The 14,626-nt window shown below is 55.8% G+C and overlaps 1 protein-coding gene across 1 annotated transcript; it reads right to left on the bottom strand.

Annotated features, from left to right (window-relative positions):
• Positions 1-225: 225 nt before the first annotated feature.
• On the bottom strand, positions 226-14,356 carry MAP1S (microtubule associated protein 1S). Its single transcript, XM_069105005.1, has 7 exons — positions 14,166-14,356; positions 10,297-10,398; positions 6,879-6,961; positions 6,145-6,285; positions 2,552-5,258; positions 1,785-2,020; positions 226-756 (listed from the first exon to the last, which is right to left on the bottom strand). The coding sequence occupies exons 1-7, from the start codon at positions 14,335-14,337 to the stop codon at positions 601-603; spliced, it is 3,597 nt and encodes a 1,198-aa protein (XP_068961106.1). The 5' UTR covers positions 14,338-14,356; the 3' UTR covers positions 226-600.
• Positions 14,357-14,626: the final 270 nt, after the last annotated feature.

The raw sequence follows: 14,626 nt of genomic DNA, 5'->3' as shown, positions 1-14,626 counted from the left end.
CTGTGTTCTAAGGGCCCTCCCAGCTCTGACATCCTGTGTTCTAAGGGCCCTCCCAGCTGACATCCTGTGTCTTAAGGGGCCTCTCAGCTCTGATATTCCACATTCCCATGTTCCTCCTGGCTCTAACCTAGGTCTCTTCCTCCCCCAGCAACTAGTCCCCAGACCTGGCCTTCACCACTCACAGCCCCACCTCTGTACAATCCCCAGAAAGGAGCCAGGCCAGGCCAAGGGTGGAGCAGGAAGTGAGGCTCCTTTTAATGCTGTGGGTCAGTGAGGCTGGGCAGACAGAGACAATCTGGATATATGAGGGGACGGGGCTGGGGGGGAGGGCAGGGGGCCTCTCTAGAGCCTCCCTAACCCGGGGGTCTGGGCTCCACTTCCCTTTGTCTACCACCAGGAGAGTGGAAGTCGGGCTATGCCTCTGGCCTGAGGCTCAGTGGTGCCCTGACGTATCCGTGTGTGTGTGTGTGTGTGTGTGTGTGTGTGTGTGTGTGTGTGTGTGCACGCGCGCCCGTGTGCACATCCATGCACATGTGCCTGTGGGTGTGCACCCAGGTGCCCACACGCGGCTGGTGAGGGTCAGAGGTGACCAGGAAAGCACTAGAACTCCACCTTGCAGGCAGGGAAGGTCTCATCCTGCATAGCCACAGTGCTGTTGCTGCCAAGCACAGTGATGCCAAGGTCCTGCTGTCGGCCGTGCGTCTCCTGGTACCACTCATGCATGGCCAGGGAGTCAAACGTAGGGATGAGGGTCACCTAGAGACAGAGAGAGGGATTGAGGGGGAGGCCCTGGGACAGGAAGCTCCCAAACACAGGCCCTGGGACCCATCCAGAGGAAGAGTATGGACACTCCCTCGTTGCCAGAAATGTGGTACAGACAGATTTGTGCTGGGTTGGGGGAGGGAAGTCTGAACATCTTCGTACTCCCGGGCTCACATCTCACTGGGTCAGGCCCAAGTGCAGGTCAGCTTTTCTTCATAGTTCTTTCCCTATCCAATTCTCTCCCATCTACTTTTTCCTGGCATTCGAGGCTTCCAAATAAAACTCTCATCACTTTTCCATCTTGCTTTGGGCTCCAACCCTAGCACAGATGGTCCCATGGGGCCCCTGTACATCCACCCCAAACTACTTTGGGCCTTCCCTGTTTTTCCATCCTGCCAAGACGGTCATGAAGCTGCACCCAAATCTGTCCTTCAAAGCCCTCCTCCCCGAAGCCTCCCTGGATTTCCCCTCACTTCTAAATGCCCAATGCAAGTCAGCGTGTTCGGCAGAATTACATACACCCAATCTCTCTCTAGCTATTTCTGCCAACACAGATCTGGTGGGCACAGGAAAAGAGAGCCTAGGTCTGGAAGTCTCAGCTGGAGATTTTAGACCCAGAAGAGATGAGAGAGACATCAAGGTCCCAGGTGTCGGGCCTTTTGTGACCCCATCCTCATATTCTCTGCCATGAACAAGTGAGGCATAAAATAAAATACATAAAACTTCCAAGGAAATTGGAGACACAGACACACACACAGACATGTAACATACATGAATGTGTGCGCACATGTGTCTGTGTTGCATGCGCGCACACACATGTGTATACAGGCATACATACACACAGTTCGTGGATCCCAGGTAAAGAACTACATTGGGTCTTGACATAAATGTAAGTTATCATAGCCACCTCTGGCCCATAAGCCCCCTGCAGACAGGGTCAAGGGCCTTCTCTCTGGCACCCCTGTCTCCCTCTTCATCTACCTTGGCTAGGGCTCAGCCCAGAAAGCTGCCCCCAGGCCCACCTGGAGGTCTGCCTCCCAGCACTCTTTCCCAGTCAGCAGCGCGTCCAAGATGCCCCTCATGGCCTCCTCCTTGCCCTGGTCATGGCCACTGATGACGTAGCAGAGGGCTCGAACTCTCCGGAAAAACTCCTCATCTACAGAGCGGGCACTGGCCCCACCTGGCAGATAAGCCAGGTCCAGGTAGATGGGGGGCCCCGGAGGGATGGTACAACTGCCTGCTCGGCCTAGAGTGGACCCTGCAGGGAGATAACAGTCCATCATGACCTAGATTCAGTGATTGTTCCCTGCTCACTCCCTCCCGCCGGGGACACCAGCCTTCCTCCGGGGGAGTAGACATGGGGAGCTTTATAGGCAGTGGGTGCCTCAGTATCACTGGAGGAGCCCAGGTTCCAGGGTCATCTGGGGCTCTGCAGGGCTCCTCACTTCTTCCCCACCAGATCGCTTGAGCCCATCTAGCCTCTCAGAACAGCAGAGGCCTCTGGGGGGGGGGGCCCACCTCCAGGACCTCTTCCTCTGGGCCTAGTTCCTCCTCAATAGCCAATGGCCTCTCCCTGCCACCCATGGCTCCCAGGCTAAGCCCAGCTGTGACACATGGCTCCCAGTCTGTCCCAATTAGTGACCTAGGCCCATCCACAGCCTTTCCCAGCCCTGATCCCCCAGGAGCTCCAGAAACAAGTGCCCCCTGTTCTCTAAAGGGGATTGTTATGCGGGGTGAGGGACCCTTTCTCATGCTAGCCTCCTCCCCAATTCAAAGGGAAGGCACTCACCTGATGCGCCTCGGGGGCCTGTCTTGGCCCCACTGCTGCCTACACCACGCCCAGCCAAGCTCCCCTTAGCATCAGCACCCAGTCGGGGCCCCCTATCCGTGGGTTCACTTCTGGTACTGCTAAGGGTATGGCTAAGAGGCCCCCTGGCCTTGGGGCCTGACCCAAGAACAGCCTTGGCAGGCCCAGGGCTAGGACCTGTCCGGGAGGGAGCCTTGCGGGACGGTGCCCGGCTGGCAGCTTCACGTCGTTTGAGGTGGTCAGGGGGGAGTGTCTCAGGATCCACCATGCAGATGCCTGGCTGGGCGGGCAGTGGGGGTGGGTCCTTCATTGGGGCAGGCAGGGGATCCCGGGCAGGACCATAGTTCTCTGTGTCCTCCTCATCTGAGTCAGGGGCCAGCGAGGGCCCATCTTCTGCTGTGGGTGGGGGGTCCGAGTCCGAGAGGGTGGGCAGTGATTCGCTCACTGAGGTGGGCGGGGTCTCCTCAGGGTGGCCTCCATTCCCCCGGTGCCCCCGGGCCAGCTCCTGAGAGCGAGCACTGCTGTCATTGGAGATATCTCGGGGGCTGGCCGGGCCTCCCGGGGACAGGGCTGACTTGGGGTGCTCAAACTCACAGGGGGACACCAGGCACAGATCCACATCATGGGGCGAGGCTGAGCGCGGTGCCCGCATGGCCGGAGCCCTTAGCGGGAGGCTCAGTCCCACCTTGCCTGGCTCTCCATCACCAGCTGCCACTGAGGGAGGGACCACCTGCTCAAAGGAGACAGACAAGGACTCATCCACCTCTGTGGAGTGCGGGGAGCCCACCTCTGCCGGCAGTGAGGGCGTCGTGACCGTGGGTGAGACATCTGGGCCTGCCTCCCGGAAGGGGCTCAGAGCCAGCCGCTCCGCACCCTCGGGGGGCTTCCGGGCACCAGCAGGGGAGGGCGAGGGGGCTGCTGAGCTGGCGGGAGACATCAGCTCCAGGGTCTTCTCCTCGGAGCTGCCGCCGCCTGCTCCATCCTCGCCAATCTCCCCAACGTGGTTCAAGAGACCCTCCAAAGGTGGGGTCGAGCCCAGGCCCAGCTCCAGGCTTTGATCCCCAGGGGGTGTCTTGGCCAGGGGGGACGGGGAGCCTGGGACTGATGAGGGACAGCCCTCACGACAGCGGAAGACAGACGGGCTCTCCCCTTCCGGGGCAGAGTCACCTCCTGGGCCAGAGCTCTTGGATGTTTCCCTGCTTTTGGAGCTGCCCAACCTGGAGGCTCCAGGATCCTTCAGGGATGCCCGAGTATGACTCTTGTCAGGACCCTTGGCGGAGGGCTGGACGTTGCTCCTCCGTACGCTCCCAGGTCGGGAGGGCAAAGGCTGCTCGGCCGCTGTCGAAGCCGTCCGGCGGGCAGGAATCCTGGCAGCCCCCACCTTCTTGTCTTCTGCTCTGGGGTCCTTCTTGGGGGGGTCGGCCTTGAGTTTCCCCTCTGCCCTGGGCTCTTTCTTGAGGGCCCCATCTTCTTTCCGGTTGATTCTCTTCTCTTCTTTGCGTGCTGGGGCCTCCCCCCGAGTTCCCTCCTTCTTAAGTGGGAGGCTTCGATCCTTGCCCAGCTTAGGGAGCTCATCGGAGGGGCCCCGGGGCCGTTCTCTCGCGGTCACTGGCTTGGCCTCCTTCCTGTCTGCCCTCACTGGTCGGGCTCCATCAGCCAGGCTGCTCCTGGAGACTGAGCGCAGGCTCTCCTTACTCTCTGCCCGCCCTGGCCCAGCACCGGGGGCCTCCAAGTCCTGAGGGGTCACCACTGGCTGCTGGAGAAAAGTCAGGTGCTGCAGCTTGGCCAGCCCCTCCAGGAGCCGGCTCTGTGGGGTGCAGCCAGGGAAAAGAACACGCACAATCTTCTCTGTGGGGCTGGCAGGGTGCCAGACGAGCAGGGCACAGGCTGACGCTGCCAGGCTTGGCAGAGCCGACTCCCGGCCGGTACCAGCCCGTGGCGGATGGAGCACATACATGTCCAGCCGACCCACTCCCATCTTCAGGAACAACACCATGGGTTCGGAGGGCACTGGGCCACGGCACAGGGGCGTAGGCGTGATGCCCAGTCGTTCCAGATAGCCCAGGGCCAAGCCGGCCTCATCATCTCCCCACACGGGGCGCCGATCCCCGGTGTTGAGGAAGACCACACCTAGATCAGGGGAGATAAGGTGGCGGAGCCAGTCCTCGCTCCCTCGCCCGCCCCCAATGGCCACCCCTGCAGCCTCCTCGTCCCGCTCTGCCAGCTTCCTCCGGAGCAGGCTGTTGATGCCTGGCAGGCTGTCGGCCCGGGTCGCCAGCACTGCGTCCACACGGTCCAGGTGCCTCACTAGCTTCCAAAAGCTGGACCGGGCACTGGAGCCGCCGTTCACCAGCACCGTGAAGCCATTGACAGCAAAGAAGGCAGCGTCACCCAGTCCTCCAGGGAAGACGTAGCAGCAGGGTCGAGAGATCTTCAGGAATCCCGCCGTCGCTGGGGGCTCTAGGAGGTCGAAGGGGGAGGGCGGCTCCAGGGATTCCGCCACATACTCCAGGAACTCACGAAGCCCTTCCGACTCTGGCCGGCACCCAGGGGGATTCAGCTGCAGCTCAACAAAGTCCTGGAGGCCAGATCCGTCCAGTCCAGGGTATGCCCACTCCCCAAAGTCAGGGCAAGTGATGGTGAGCCTTGGGAGGGCTGAAGAGGGTGCAGAGCTCCGCAGGTCCTCAATCTGGGGGAGAAAGCACGTATGAGGCTGGGCCCAGGGTTTCAGCATTTACAAGAGGGGCTGAGACCCTCTGCCAGGACCTTGTTGCCTCTGGAGCAGGGTGGGAACCCTGGACTTGAATCTTGACTCTGTCCCTCTTTCACTGAAGGTCCAAGGCAGGTCACCCCAAAATCACAGGACTCATTGCCAGAGAACTTTGGGGCTAACCAAACCCTGAGGGTATGAGGATCACTGCCCACAGTTTAGGAAGGTGACTGAGGTCATAGAGGGAAGTGAGTAGCCCAAGACCACGCGGCAGTAAGTGGCCATTGGGACCCAGCTTCCCTCACTCCAAGGCCAGAACTCTCTGGCCTCTCCAGTGTCTCTGAACCTCCACCCATTGGCTGGGGGAGAAGCCCTCAGTCTCCCTACCCAACTGAGGGCCAGAAGAGCCCAGGGTGTAACTGTTCTGAATAAGGAATTCAAACACACTGAATCAGATATTAAGGAATGGCCCTTCTAGCCTAGGGGCCTCACTCCCATGAGACCCTGCCATCCCCCCACCTCCCACCCTGGCCCGGGAGGCTACACCTGCCTGTCGAATCCTTTCATCCCTCAGTCCCAGCCCTTATAGCAATGGTTCTAGCCCTACCCTTCTCCCCAGTCAGTGAGACCAAGGGTCTCAAAGGCTCAGCAATCTTAGAGCCCTGGAAAGGTATCAAAACCCCCCAGGGCACAGGGGGAGCGACATGGCCCCCTCTGATCTTTCTCCCACAGCAGCCCCTTGGCAGTAACCCTCTGGTCAGAATTAAAGGGGACAATGGGGAGGAGAAGGAAGGAAGAGCAGAGAGTCTGGGAAGCCACCCCCTCCTCCCTCCCCAGCCCCCGCCCAGGGCCAAGGCCAGCTCACCTCTTTATCAGTCAGGATCTGAAAGAAGTGCCGGGGGGAGAAGCCCCCTGTCTGCAGCAGGAGCTCCCCCGTCTCTTCCACATAGGGGCCAGCCAGCACCAGCAGCTTATGGTATGAAGGCTCTAGGAGCAGGTTCCGTAGCTGGGGTAGGGCCAGAGTAAAGAGGGAAACTGAGTCAGTACATGCCCAGTAAGGCTCCCCATCCTCATCTCCCCACCCACAGCCCATCATCCCTCCATGTCCTGAGGGCCCTCCCACCTTCAAAACTCCAGGCCCCTGCCAGCTCTGGCATTCAGTGCTCTACAGGTGGAAATGGTCAGACAGGTGTGGGGGGGCTGGCACATGGGGGTCCCTCCTCCCCTCTTCTCCTTGCCCCCAGTGCCAGTGCCTCCCCTCTGGGATTACTCTCCATTCACACCAGCCAGAGCTCCTATGTACATTTCTTTCTCTTGCACGTTGTCTATACTATTAGATTGTGAGCCCAGGGAGGGCAGGGTCTATGCTGCCCAAGTATCCCTGGTGCTTAGTATGGAGCCCCAGGTACAGAAAGGATACTTAATAAATCCACACTGACTGCTGATTGATGGGAAGACCAGGAGATTTAGGAACAGGGGTGGGGAGAGAAGGCTGGAGGGAAAGTGAGGCTGGGGAAACCTACAATAGATACCTCCTTCCTCTCCTTTCCAGTCCTCCCAGGGCCAGCCCCGCTCCCCACCAACACGTCAGGTGCCCACCTCATCAACCAGGGACTTGTCCGAAGGGTTCAGCAGCACCAGAGTTTCTAGCTCTTCTCCCCGGTGGTGGAGGCTCCTTTGACCTGGAATCACAGAACAGAGGACATCAGAACTGGGAGGGCACTTAGAACCCAGGATGTCAGAATGGGGAGGGCCTTTAGAGCCCAGGGTGTCAGAGCTGGGAGGGCCCCAGGACCCAGGATGTCAGAGCTGGGAGAGCCCTTAGAACCCAGGGTGTCAGACCTAGGAGGGCCCCAGAACCCAGGATGTCAGAGCTGGGAGGGCCCTCAGAACACAGAATGTCAGGGCTGGGAGGGCCCTTAGAACACAGAATGTCAGAGCTGGGAGGGTCCTTAGAACAGAGAACTTCAGAGCAGGGAGGGTCCTCAGAACACAGAACATCAGAGCTGGGAGAGCTCCTGGAATATAGTGTCAAAGAGGAGGAGGGCCCTCAGGTCACAGAATGTTTGTGACTCATGTCTAGCTAGTTGGAGGGTGAGACTCAAACCCTTCCAAGGAAGGGGAGGGGTGGAAGACAGGTCTATTCTCTCTCCTCCCTCCCCCAACATCACCTCAAACTGAAGCTGGCTTCATCCCCCAGCCAGCTGGCCAGCAGATTCAGGACAGGAAGCTGGATTTCCACAACACAATACAAGCCATGACACTTCCTTCCCACTGGCTAGGAAAGGGAGAGCAGGCTGTTTCTCTGTGTCTCTACCTGGCCACAGGACCAAGGACTGGGGGCCGCCCTCACTAGGCAGGGATGGTGGTATGGGCTGGGGTTAGGGGGAAGGAAGCTCTACATTAAAGAACCATGTGGCAGATCTCTGGGTCTGGCTTTCTGTGGAGTCACTGAGGGTCTGGGGCAAAAAGCCAGGTTCTCCTGCCCCTCCCATGGCCAAGTCCATGCCAGACACCCACTCAGCAAACACTCCTGGGGCTCTCAGCAGCTACTCTGCCCCCTCCTTTAGCAGTCACTCCAGATATCTGGGGAAGGAAGGAGCTAAGTGCCAGCCCACAGAGCACTCAGGTCCCAGGGATATGGTTCTCCTAGTTTTTCTGGAATGGAAGCAGGGACCAACACCCGTGGCCTAGAGAGCTGGGTTACATCACCATCCAGGCCAGCTGCCCTTTGATGCCCCTCAGGGCCAGGTATCAGGGTAACCCCCCCACCTCAGGACCTTCTGAGGGGCATAAATTCTGATGAGACTGGCTATTCTGAGGGAAGACTGAAGGCACAGGTGCCCTGGCCATTGGGTGCTGATGGGGAAGGCAGAGGAGAACAAGAAGAAAAGCTCTGACATCAGCTCTGTCTGGTCCCTGGAGACCCTGCCTCTCAGGCCCCCATCCCCCTCTATGAGCATCTTGCTGGTGCTTCCCTTCCAGGCCCAGAGATAGGATCACAGCTGAAAGGGACCTCCAGGGTCGTCTAGTTCAAGCCCCTCCAGTTACTCACAAGGAAAAGGAAGCCTGGAGAAGCCAACTGACTTATCAAGGTCATACAGGGATGAATCAATGAATTAATAAGCATCAATTCAGTGCCTATGACGCACCAGGCTCTGAGAAGGCACAAAACACAGAAATCTTCCCCATCCTCAAGCAGTTTACATTCTAACCAGGGCACAATCATGCACACGTCGGTATATTTAAAAAAACAAACAAATGGGGAGAACATAACCTTGGGGAGAAAGGCGCTGGCAGCTGGGGCGAGGCATCCTGTAGAAGGAAGTGAATGAATGGAGTCTGCAGGGAAGCAGGGATTCTGAGGCAGAGGGGAGCAGAGAGAGCATGCCAATCCATCCACAAGTATTCACAAAGCACCTACTGTGTGGCCGGCATTATGCAAAGCACAGGGGATACAAAAATAGGTCAAAGACAGCCCCTGCCCTTAAGGAGCTTGCAATCAAACAGGGGAAGACCAGCCACAGACAGATAAATAGGAGATGACTAGCAGACGAAGGTCCTGGAATGAAGAGGGGCTGGGGAAGGCTTCCTGTACAAGGATGGATCTTAGCTGGGACTTCAAGGAGGCCAAGGAGGTCAGCGGTCAGAGCAGAGGAGGGAGAGGGTTCCAAGGGTGGGGGATGGTCAGAGAGAATGCTTGGATCATGTGGGAAGAAAAATCAAGAAGGGGCAGAAGTGTGATCTGACTCCACATTGTCCCAGCTCAGGTGCTGCTGCTGTGGGGGACTTGATTAGACCACAGGCCCACAACTAAGTCTCCGGGGTTTCATGCTCTGTTAACTCTCCATTTCCCATTCTATGACCTACCACAATATTGTCAATACTTATATTTTTAATTTTTAAATATCCACATATTATATTAACAACCCCACAAGTTCTTCCCTCTAGCCCACTCCCTCTCATACATTCTTCTAAACATGGACGTTTGCCAGTGTTCATAGCTAGACATGAATTCAGGTAGTTGGGAGAGGGAGCCCTGGGCTTGGAGTTCAAATCTTGCTTCTGACACTTCCTAGCTTTGTGACCCTGGGTGTTTCTTGGAGTCTCACTTGGAACATGCGGAGGTAATAAACCCCAGTGTACCTAAGATATAGCAGGATCATTACCCTACTATGAGAAGCCATGTGCAAAAAGCACTCTGTAAACATTAAAGCATATGCAAAGTGCTTTTTTATGCAAAAAATTAGTATTTCCAATTTACAGATGAGGAAACTGAGGCCCAGGTAGGGTGACCTGCTCAAAGTCACACAGTGAGTAAGTAGAACTGTGCTCAAACTCTGATGCCCTGCTTTCAGTGACGTTGCCGTTATTGTTCCCATGGTCGCCACACAGAAGACTCCAACTAACCCTGTTCGTTTTTTCATTCCCAGGGAAATTACGTCTGGGCCTCCAACTTCATCCATCTGCCTGCCTGGCCCCAGGGGCACACTCTATTTGATGTCGTCCTGACCCAAGAGGTCCCTAAAATGATCACAGGGGCTTTTTGTTACCCTGGCTCAGGTACTTCCTGCCTGTGTGACCTTACCAAATGCCTTACCCTCTCTGGTCCTGTTTCTTCCTATACCAGGTCCTCCTAAACAGATCATCTCATTCTTCCTCCGATGAACAGACTTTCACCTTAAGATAGAGGTCATGTTCCCTTGAGCTAAACACTCCTAGTTCTTTCAGCTAATTCTCAAACAGCCTGTGAGATTGGAGGCCCTTGAGCATCCTGGCTAGGCTCTCTGGCATCATCTCCAAATTCTTCATCTCTTTCCTAAAGTGTGGCACTCAGAAGCCAATGTGTTATATGGATTCCACCCTCCATCAGAGCCAAGAGTCGAGGCTAAAGTATTCACAGTCCAGCATGAAAGAGGGATGGGGTAAAAACCCAAACAGGAGGGAAGTTAGGGTTTGTGACCCCCTAACAAACACACACACACACAAACATGGAAACATCCCAGAGCCCCCTTACCTTTCACGATGCTGGAAAATGTAGCCGAGTGACGGGAGACAAAAATTTTTAGCTGCTCATCCAGGTTACAAATGCCTGGGTCAACATCCCAAGATCGGATCCCTATTGTGGAGAGGAGACAGAATTGTTACTATAGGCCCCCTTCCTAAGATACTCTATTTAGTATCTCTAAGAGACCAGTTGGAGGAGTCTCAGGAATAATTCTCGAAGAAAGAAATTCATCTTTTTCCTTTTCCCTCACAAGAAAACCTCAAATGTTCTTCTTGTCCAAGGAGATGAGAAGTCTTTTAAGCATCAGAGCTGGAGATGGGGAGGCATATGCCTCGGACAAAGAATCAGAGCTGGAAGGGGCCCTCAAATCGTCGAATGGCAGAGCCAGTGATGGAAAGACAAATATATTCATGAATGCTGGTGGAGATGCGAATTGGCCCAACCATTGTGGAAAGTAATTTGTGATTATTCAAAGAAAGCCCCACTAAGAAAGTGTCTCTAGCCTTTGACCCAGACATTCCACTGCTAAGCCTGTACCCCAAGGAGGTCAATGTATTCAAAGAAAGGTCCCAGACACGCCAAAATATTTATAGCAGTCCTTTTTTTTGGTAGCAGCAGAAAAACAAGAGTAAATGCTCACCGCTTGGGGAACGGTTATATAAACTGCTGTATATAAATGTGATGGAATATTACTGTGCCGAGAGCCTGGAAACAACCAAAGCTCAGAAAATAGAATCCTCGATGACTGCAACAATAAAAAGGGAAAGAACAAAACTTTTGAAAATGAATGCCGAGAGTTGATAATGCCCAAGCTTGGCCCCAAAGGAAAAGATAGGAGAAGGCACCTCCCTTTTCTGCAGAGGTAGACTTGGGGCGGGGAATACTACAGATAATGCCACACTTTCTTTATCAGTTGGTTAGTTTTGCTAAATTGTTGTTAACCCCTCCATCTCCCAGGCCCCTTTAGAAAGACATGACTAGGTGAGGGTTGGGGGGTGGGGAGTGAGGACTACATTGGGAAAGTTAAGAGAAAGAAATCAAAAGATACCAATAAAAACCTAATTTAAAAAAAATCAGAGAATGCCAGGGCTGGGAGTAATCCAGTTGATCCAAACTCATTTTACAGGAAGAGAAACTGAGGCCCAGAAAGGAGGGCCATTCTCACTTCGTCAGCATATCAAGTGTGGATACACAAATCCGTAGCTACCCTGTGTTGATATTTCTGTAGAAGAGGGAATGTAAGGCAGTTGAGACCTTCCTTCCCACAGTCCTTCTAACATCCCTACAAACCTTTTGAATCTCTGATGAAGACCTATTCTAATAGCCAACATCCCCAGGCTTCTGGCTTTGTATCTATCCATGTTCCATCTCCTCCTGTCACAGGAGGCAAGAGACCGCCTGATCCTGAGCTGGGAACACACAACTGCTACATTTCCTCCCCCCCACCAAACATGTGGAGATATGGTGGGGTGATGCTGGGTTGTCTTACCCAGAAAAGTATGGACTGGAGACAGCAGTCCTGGGATCCCACCCACTGGACATAGAGAGGAGAGCAAAGGGCTCAGTGCCCTACTAAAATGGAGACATTCTATGAGTTCATGCTCTTCCCAGAATTGACATCCTGTGTTTTAAGGGCTCTCCCAGCTCTGACATCCTGGGGTCTAAGGGCCCTCCCAGCTCTGACATGCTCTGTTCTAAAGGCCCTCCCAGCTCTGACATTCTGGGTTCTAAGACTTCCTATCCTGACATTTTTTCAGGAGCATCTGAACACCTTCATCTACTCTGTCTATAGCTTTTATGAACAGAGATACTTGTCTTACTCATTAGAGTGCACACTCCTTGACAGCAGAGACTTTCTCTGCATACACAGTACCAAGCTCAGCACAGTACCCAGCATGTGGTAAGCACAAATTAAATGCTTACAGACCAAGGACCCTCCCAGGCCAGATAATTTAAGTTAATGAACATTTCTAAAGACCCCATTATATCCAATGACCTAGGCAGGCCACTGGAGATATACAAAGATGAAAAACAGTGCTGCCAAGGCCCTCAAAGATCAGGGCACAATGAGGTAGACTGGGGGCAGTGGCAACATATGGCCAAGGCCCTCTTAGCACAAACTCTGCCTGTCCTAAGGCCCCTTCTAGGTCTGCTGTTCTGCACCTGGGAAGGAGCATCTACAGCTACCTTCCACCTTGCAGCTGTGACTCATGGAGGAAGCCAGTGCCAAACCCCCCATAGGGCAGGGCAGGGCAGGGACTCCTCCCACTCTACCCCAGCAATTAGTGCTGTGGGAGCCTTAGGGAATGGATTCTCAGGTGTGGTTTCCCCAGTGCCAGGGTGCAGTTCCCCCACAGAAGCACTGACCCCATGTCTCCCTGAAGTTGGCAGTTTTTTCTTTTCCTTCTTCCTTCCTCCACAACTTGTTGGTAAGTTTTGTCATCAGAAAGGTGGGGAGCATTCATTAAGCTTCTTCTGTGTGTTCAACTTTCCAGATACTATCTCATTTGTGGAGGGTCAGTCAGAGGACTCCCCCACCACCAATCAGAGGAGGACATAAATACCTCCTTCCATAAAACAATATCCCCGTGGCACTTTCCCGCTGATGAAGCACCTTCTCAATTCATTTTCATCTGCTATCCACATGGGCTCTGGGAGCGAGGCCAGCAACAGACTATTCTCCCCATCTGATAGCTGAGACAGGCCCAGAGACCAGAGCGGCTACTCTGGGGCAGACCCATGCCCATTTTATAGATGGGCTGATTAGCCGGTGGTCACAGGGCTCTTAAGTGCCGATGATGGGGGGGTCACCTCTGCAAAATGAGGGGGGTGAATTTAATGCCTGTCCCAGCTCTAAATCTATCCTCAAAATCCCAGGGACCAAATCCTTGTCTAACTATGAACTCTCCACGAGGACAAGGACTCTCTTTTTTGTTTGCTTTTTTAAACACAGTGTCTTACAAAGAGGAGAGCAAGGTGCAGAATTCTATCTACTAGCAACAAACTTTTAAGCATCCATTATGACCCCCCAGTTGTGCTAAGCATTGGGAATGCAAAAGGGCAGGAGACTACCTCTGCTCTCAAGGACTGCCGTGCTCCTTCCCTAGAGAGAATGTCAGCGGTCAGAAGGGGAAACTGAGACCCGCCGAGGGGAAGTGAAGTTTAAGGAGGCGAACAGGAGTCAGGACTCGGCTTTCCCGATTCCTCCATCCCAGGGCACCTCCCTTCTCCCAAATAACGGAACTACAGCCTCCTTCCCCTCCCAGCCGCCCAGGCAGGCTAGAGAAAAGCCCGGCCAGACCCAGCCCAGCCCATCCGACCCCTCCTTCCCCAGGGGCCGGCAGGGGAGGTGGGTGGAGCACCTGGGGCGCCCCGGGTGATCTCCAAGAGCGCGCAAGGGGATCTCCAAGCGCACAGAGGCACCCCACCCCACCCCCCGCGCCCCGCCACCGGATCCCCAAGCGTGCCCACGAGGATCTCCTAACGTGACCTCCGGAAGGAGAATTTCTAAACGCATTCCCCAGAGGAGGGTCTCCAAGCGCAGGCCCCCAGAAGGAGGATTTCCTAACATGCCTAAGACCTCCGAGCGCGCCCCACCCCCAAGAGGAGGCTCTCCAAGCGCACCACGAAAGAGGAGAATCTCCAGGCGCAGCCGCCCAGGAAGGGGGTCTCCAAGTGCACCCTCCCAGGAGGAGGGTCTCCTAGTGCATCCCTCTCCCAGAAGGATCTCCAAGCGCATCCTCCCCCAGCAGGAGGATCTCCAAGCGCACCCCCCCCGCCACGGGCAGGGTCTCCAAGCACACCCCACCCCCACGCCCGGGAGGAGGATCTCCAAGCGCCCCAGAGGACGCAGCCTGGCCGAGCTGGGCCGGGCTCACCTCTCTCCAGCTGGGCCAGTACCGGGCGGAGCAGGCCCGGCCGGGCGCACTCGCCGCCCACGATGACCAGCAGCGAGCAGCGGCTTCCGCCCGCCGGGGCTGGGGGCTGGGGCTCGGGCTGGGGCTGCAGCCGCCCCGGGATCGCCGGCCCCGCCACCGCCGCCGCCGCCATCTTCAGCCCCGGGGCCGTGACGTCCAGAGCAGACTGTCTCCGTCCCTCCTCCCCCTCCCGCCGGTCCGAGCCCGCCCTGAGCGCTCCCCCGGCCCCCTCGCCGCCCCGCCTAGTGATGTCATCGGCAGCCAACCAGCGGAGTGTCGGGGGTGGGGAAAGATTTAGGCCCCGCCCCTTTCTTAAAGGCGCCTTTAGCTGGGCTATGGAGGGGCTTGGGTAGATTGAGCTAGATGAATTGGTGGGGTCCAGAGGGAAAGGGAGGAGCAAGGCCCTTCCCCTTGGCAAATTA

The sequence above is a fragment of the Petaurus breviceps genome, unplaced genomic scaffold, assembly GCF_028583685.1.
Source record: "Petaurus breviceps papuanus isolate PSGF00001 unplaced genomic scaffold, PetGlider_PUasm1.0 103, whole genome shotgun sequence".
Taxonomy (NCBI): domain Eukaryota; kingdom Metazoa; phylum Chordata; class Mammalia; order Diprotodontia; family Petauridae; genus Petaurus; species Petaurus breviceps.
The sequence above is the reverse complement of the archived record's forward strand: the minus strand, read 5'-3'. Positions and strand labels throughout refer to the sequence as shown.

What these genes read in the sequence shown, in the direction of transcription:
- MAP1S (XM_069105005.1), bottom strand. Translation starts at nt 14,337, where the DNA reads ATGGCGGCGGCGGCGGTGGCGGGGCCGGCGATCCCGGGGCGGCTGCAG. An exon ending in ACTGGCCCAGCTGGAGAGAG is followed by an intron (nt 10,399 to 14,165) that starts GTGAGCCCGGCC and finishes TCTCCACAATAG; the next exon opens with GGATCCGATCTTGGGATGTT. An exon ending in AGATCCTGACTGATAAAGAG is followed by an intron (nt 5,259 to 6,144) that starts GTGAGCTGGCCT and finishes TTTCTCCCCCAG; the next exon opens with ATTGAGGACCTGCGGAGCTC.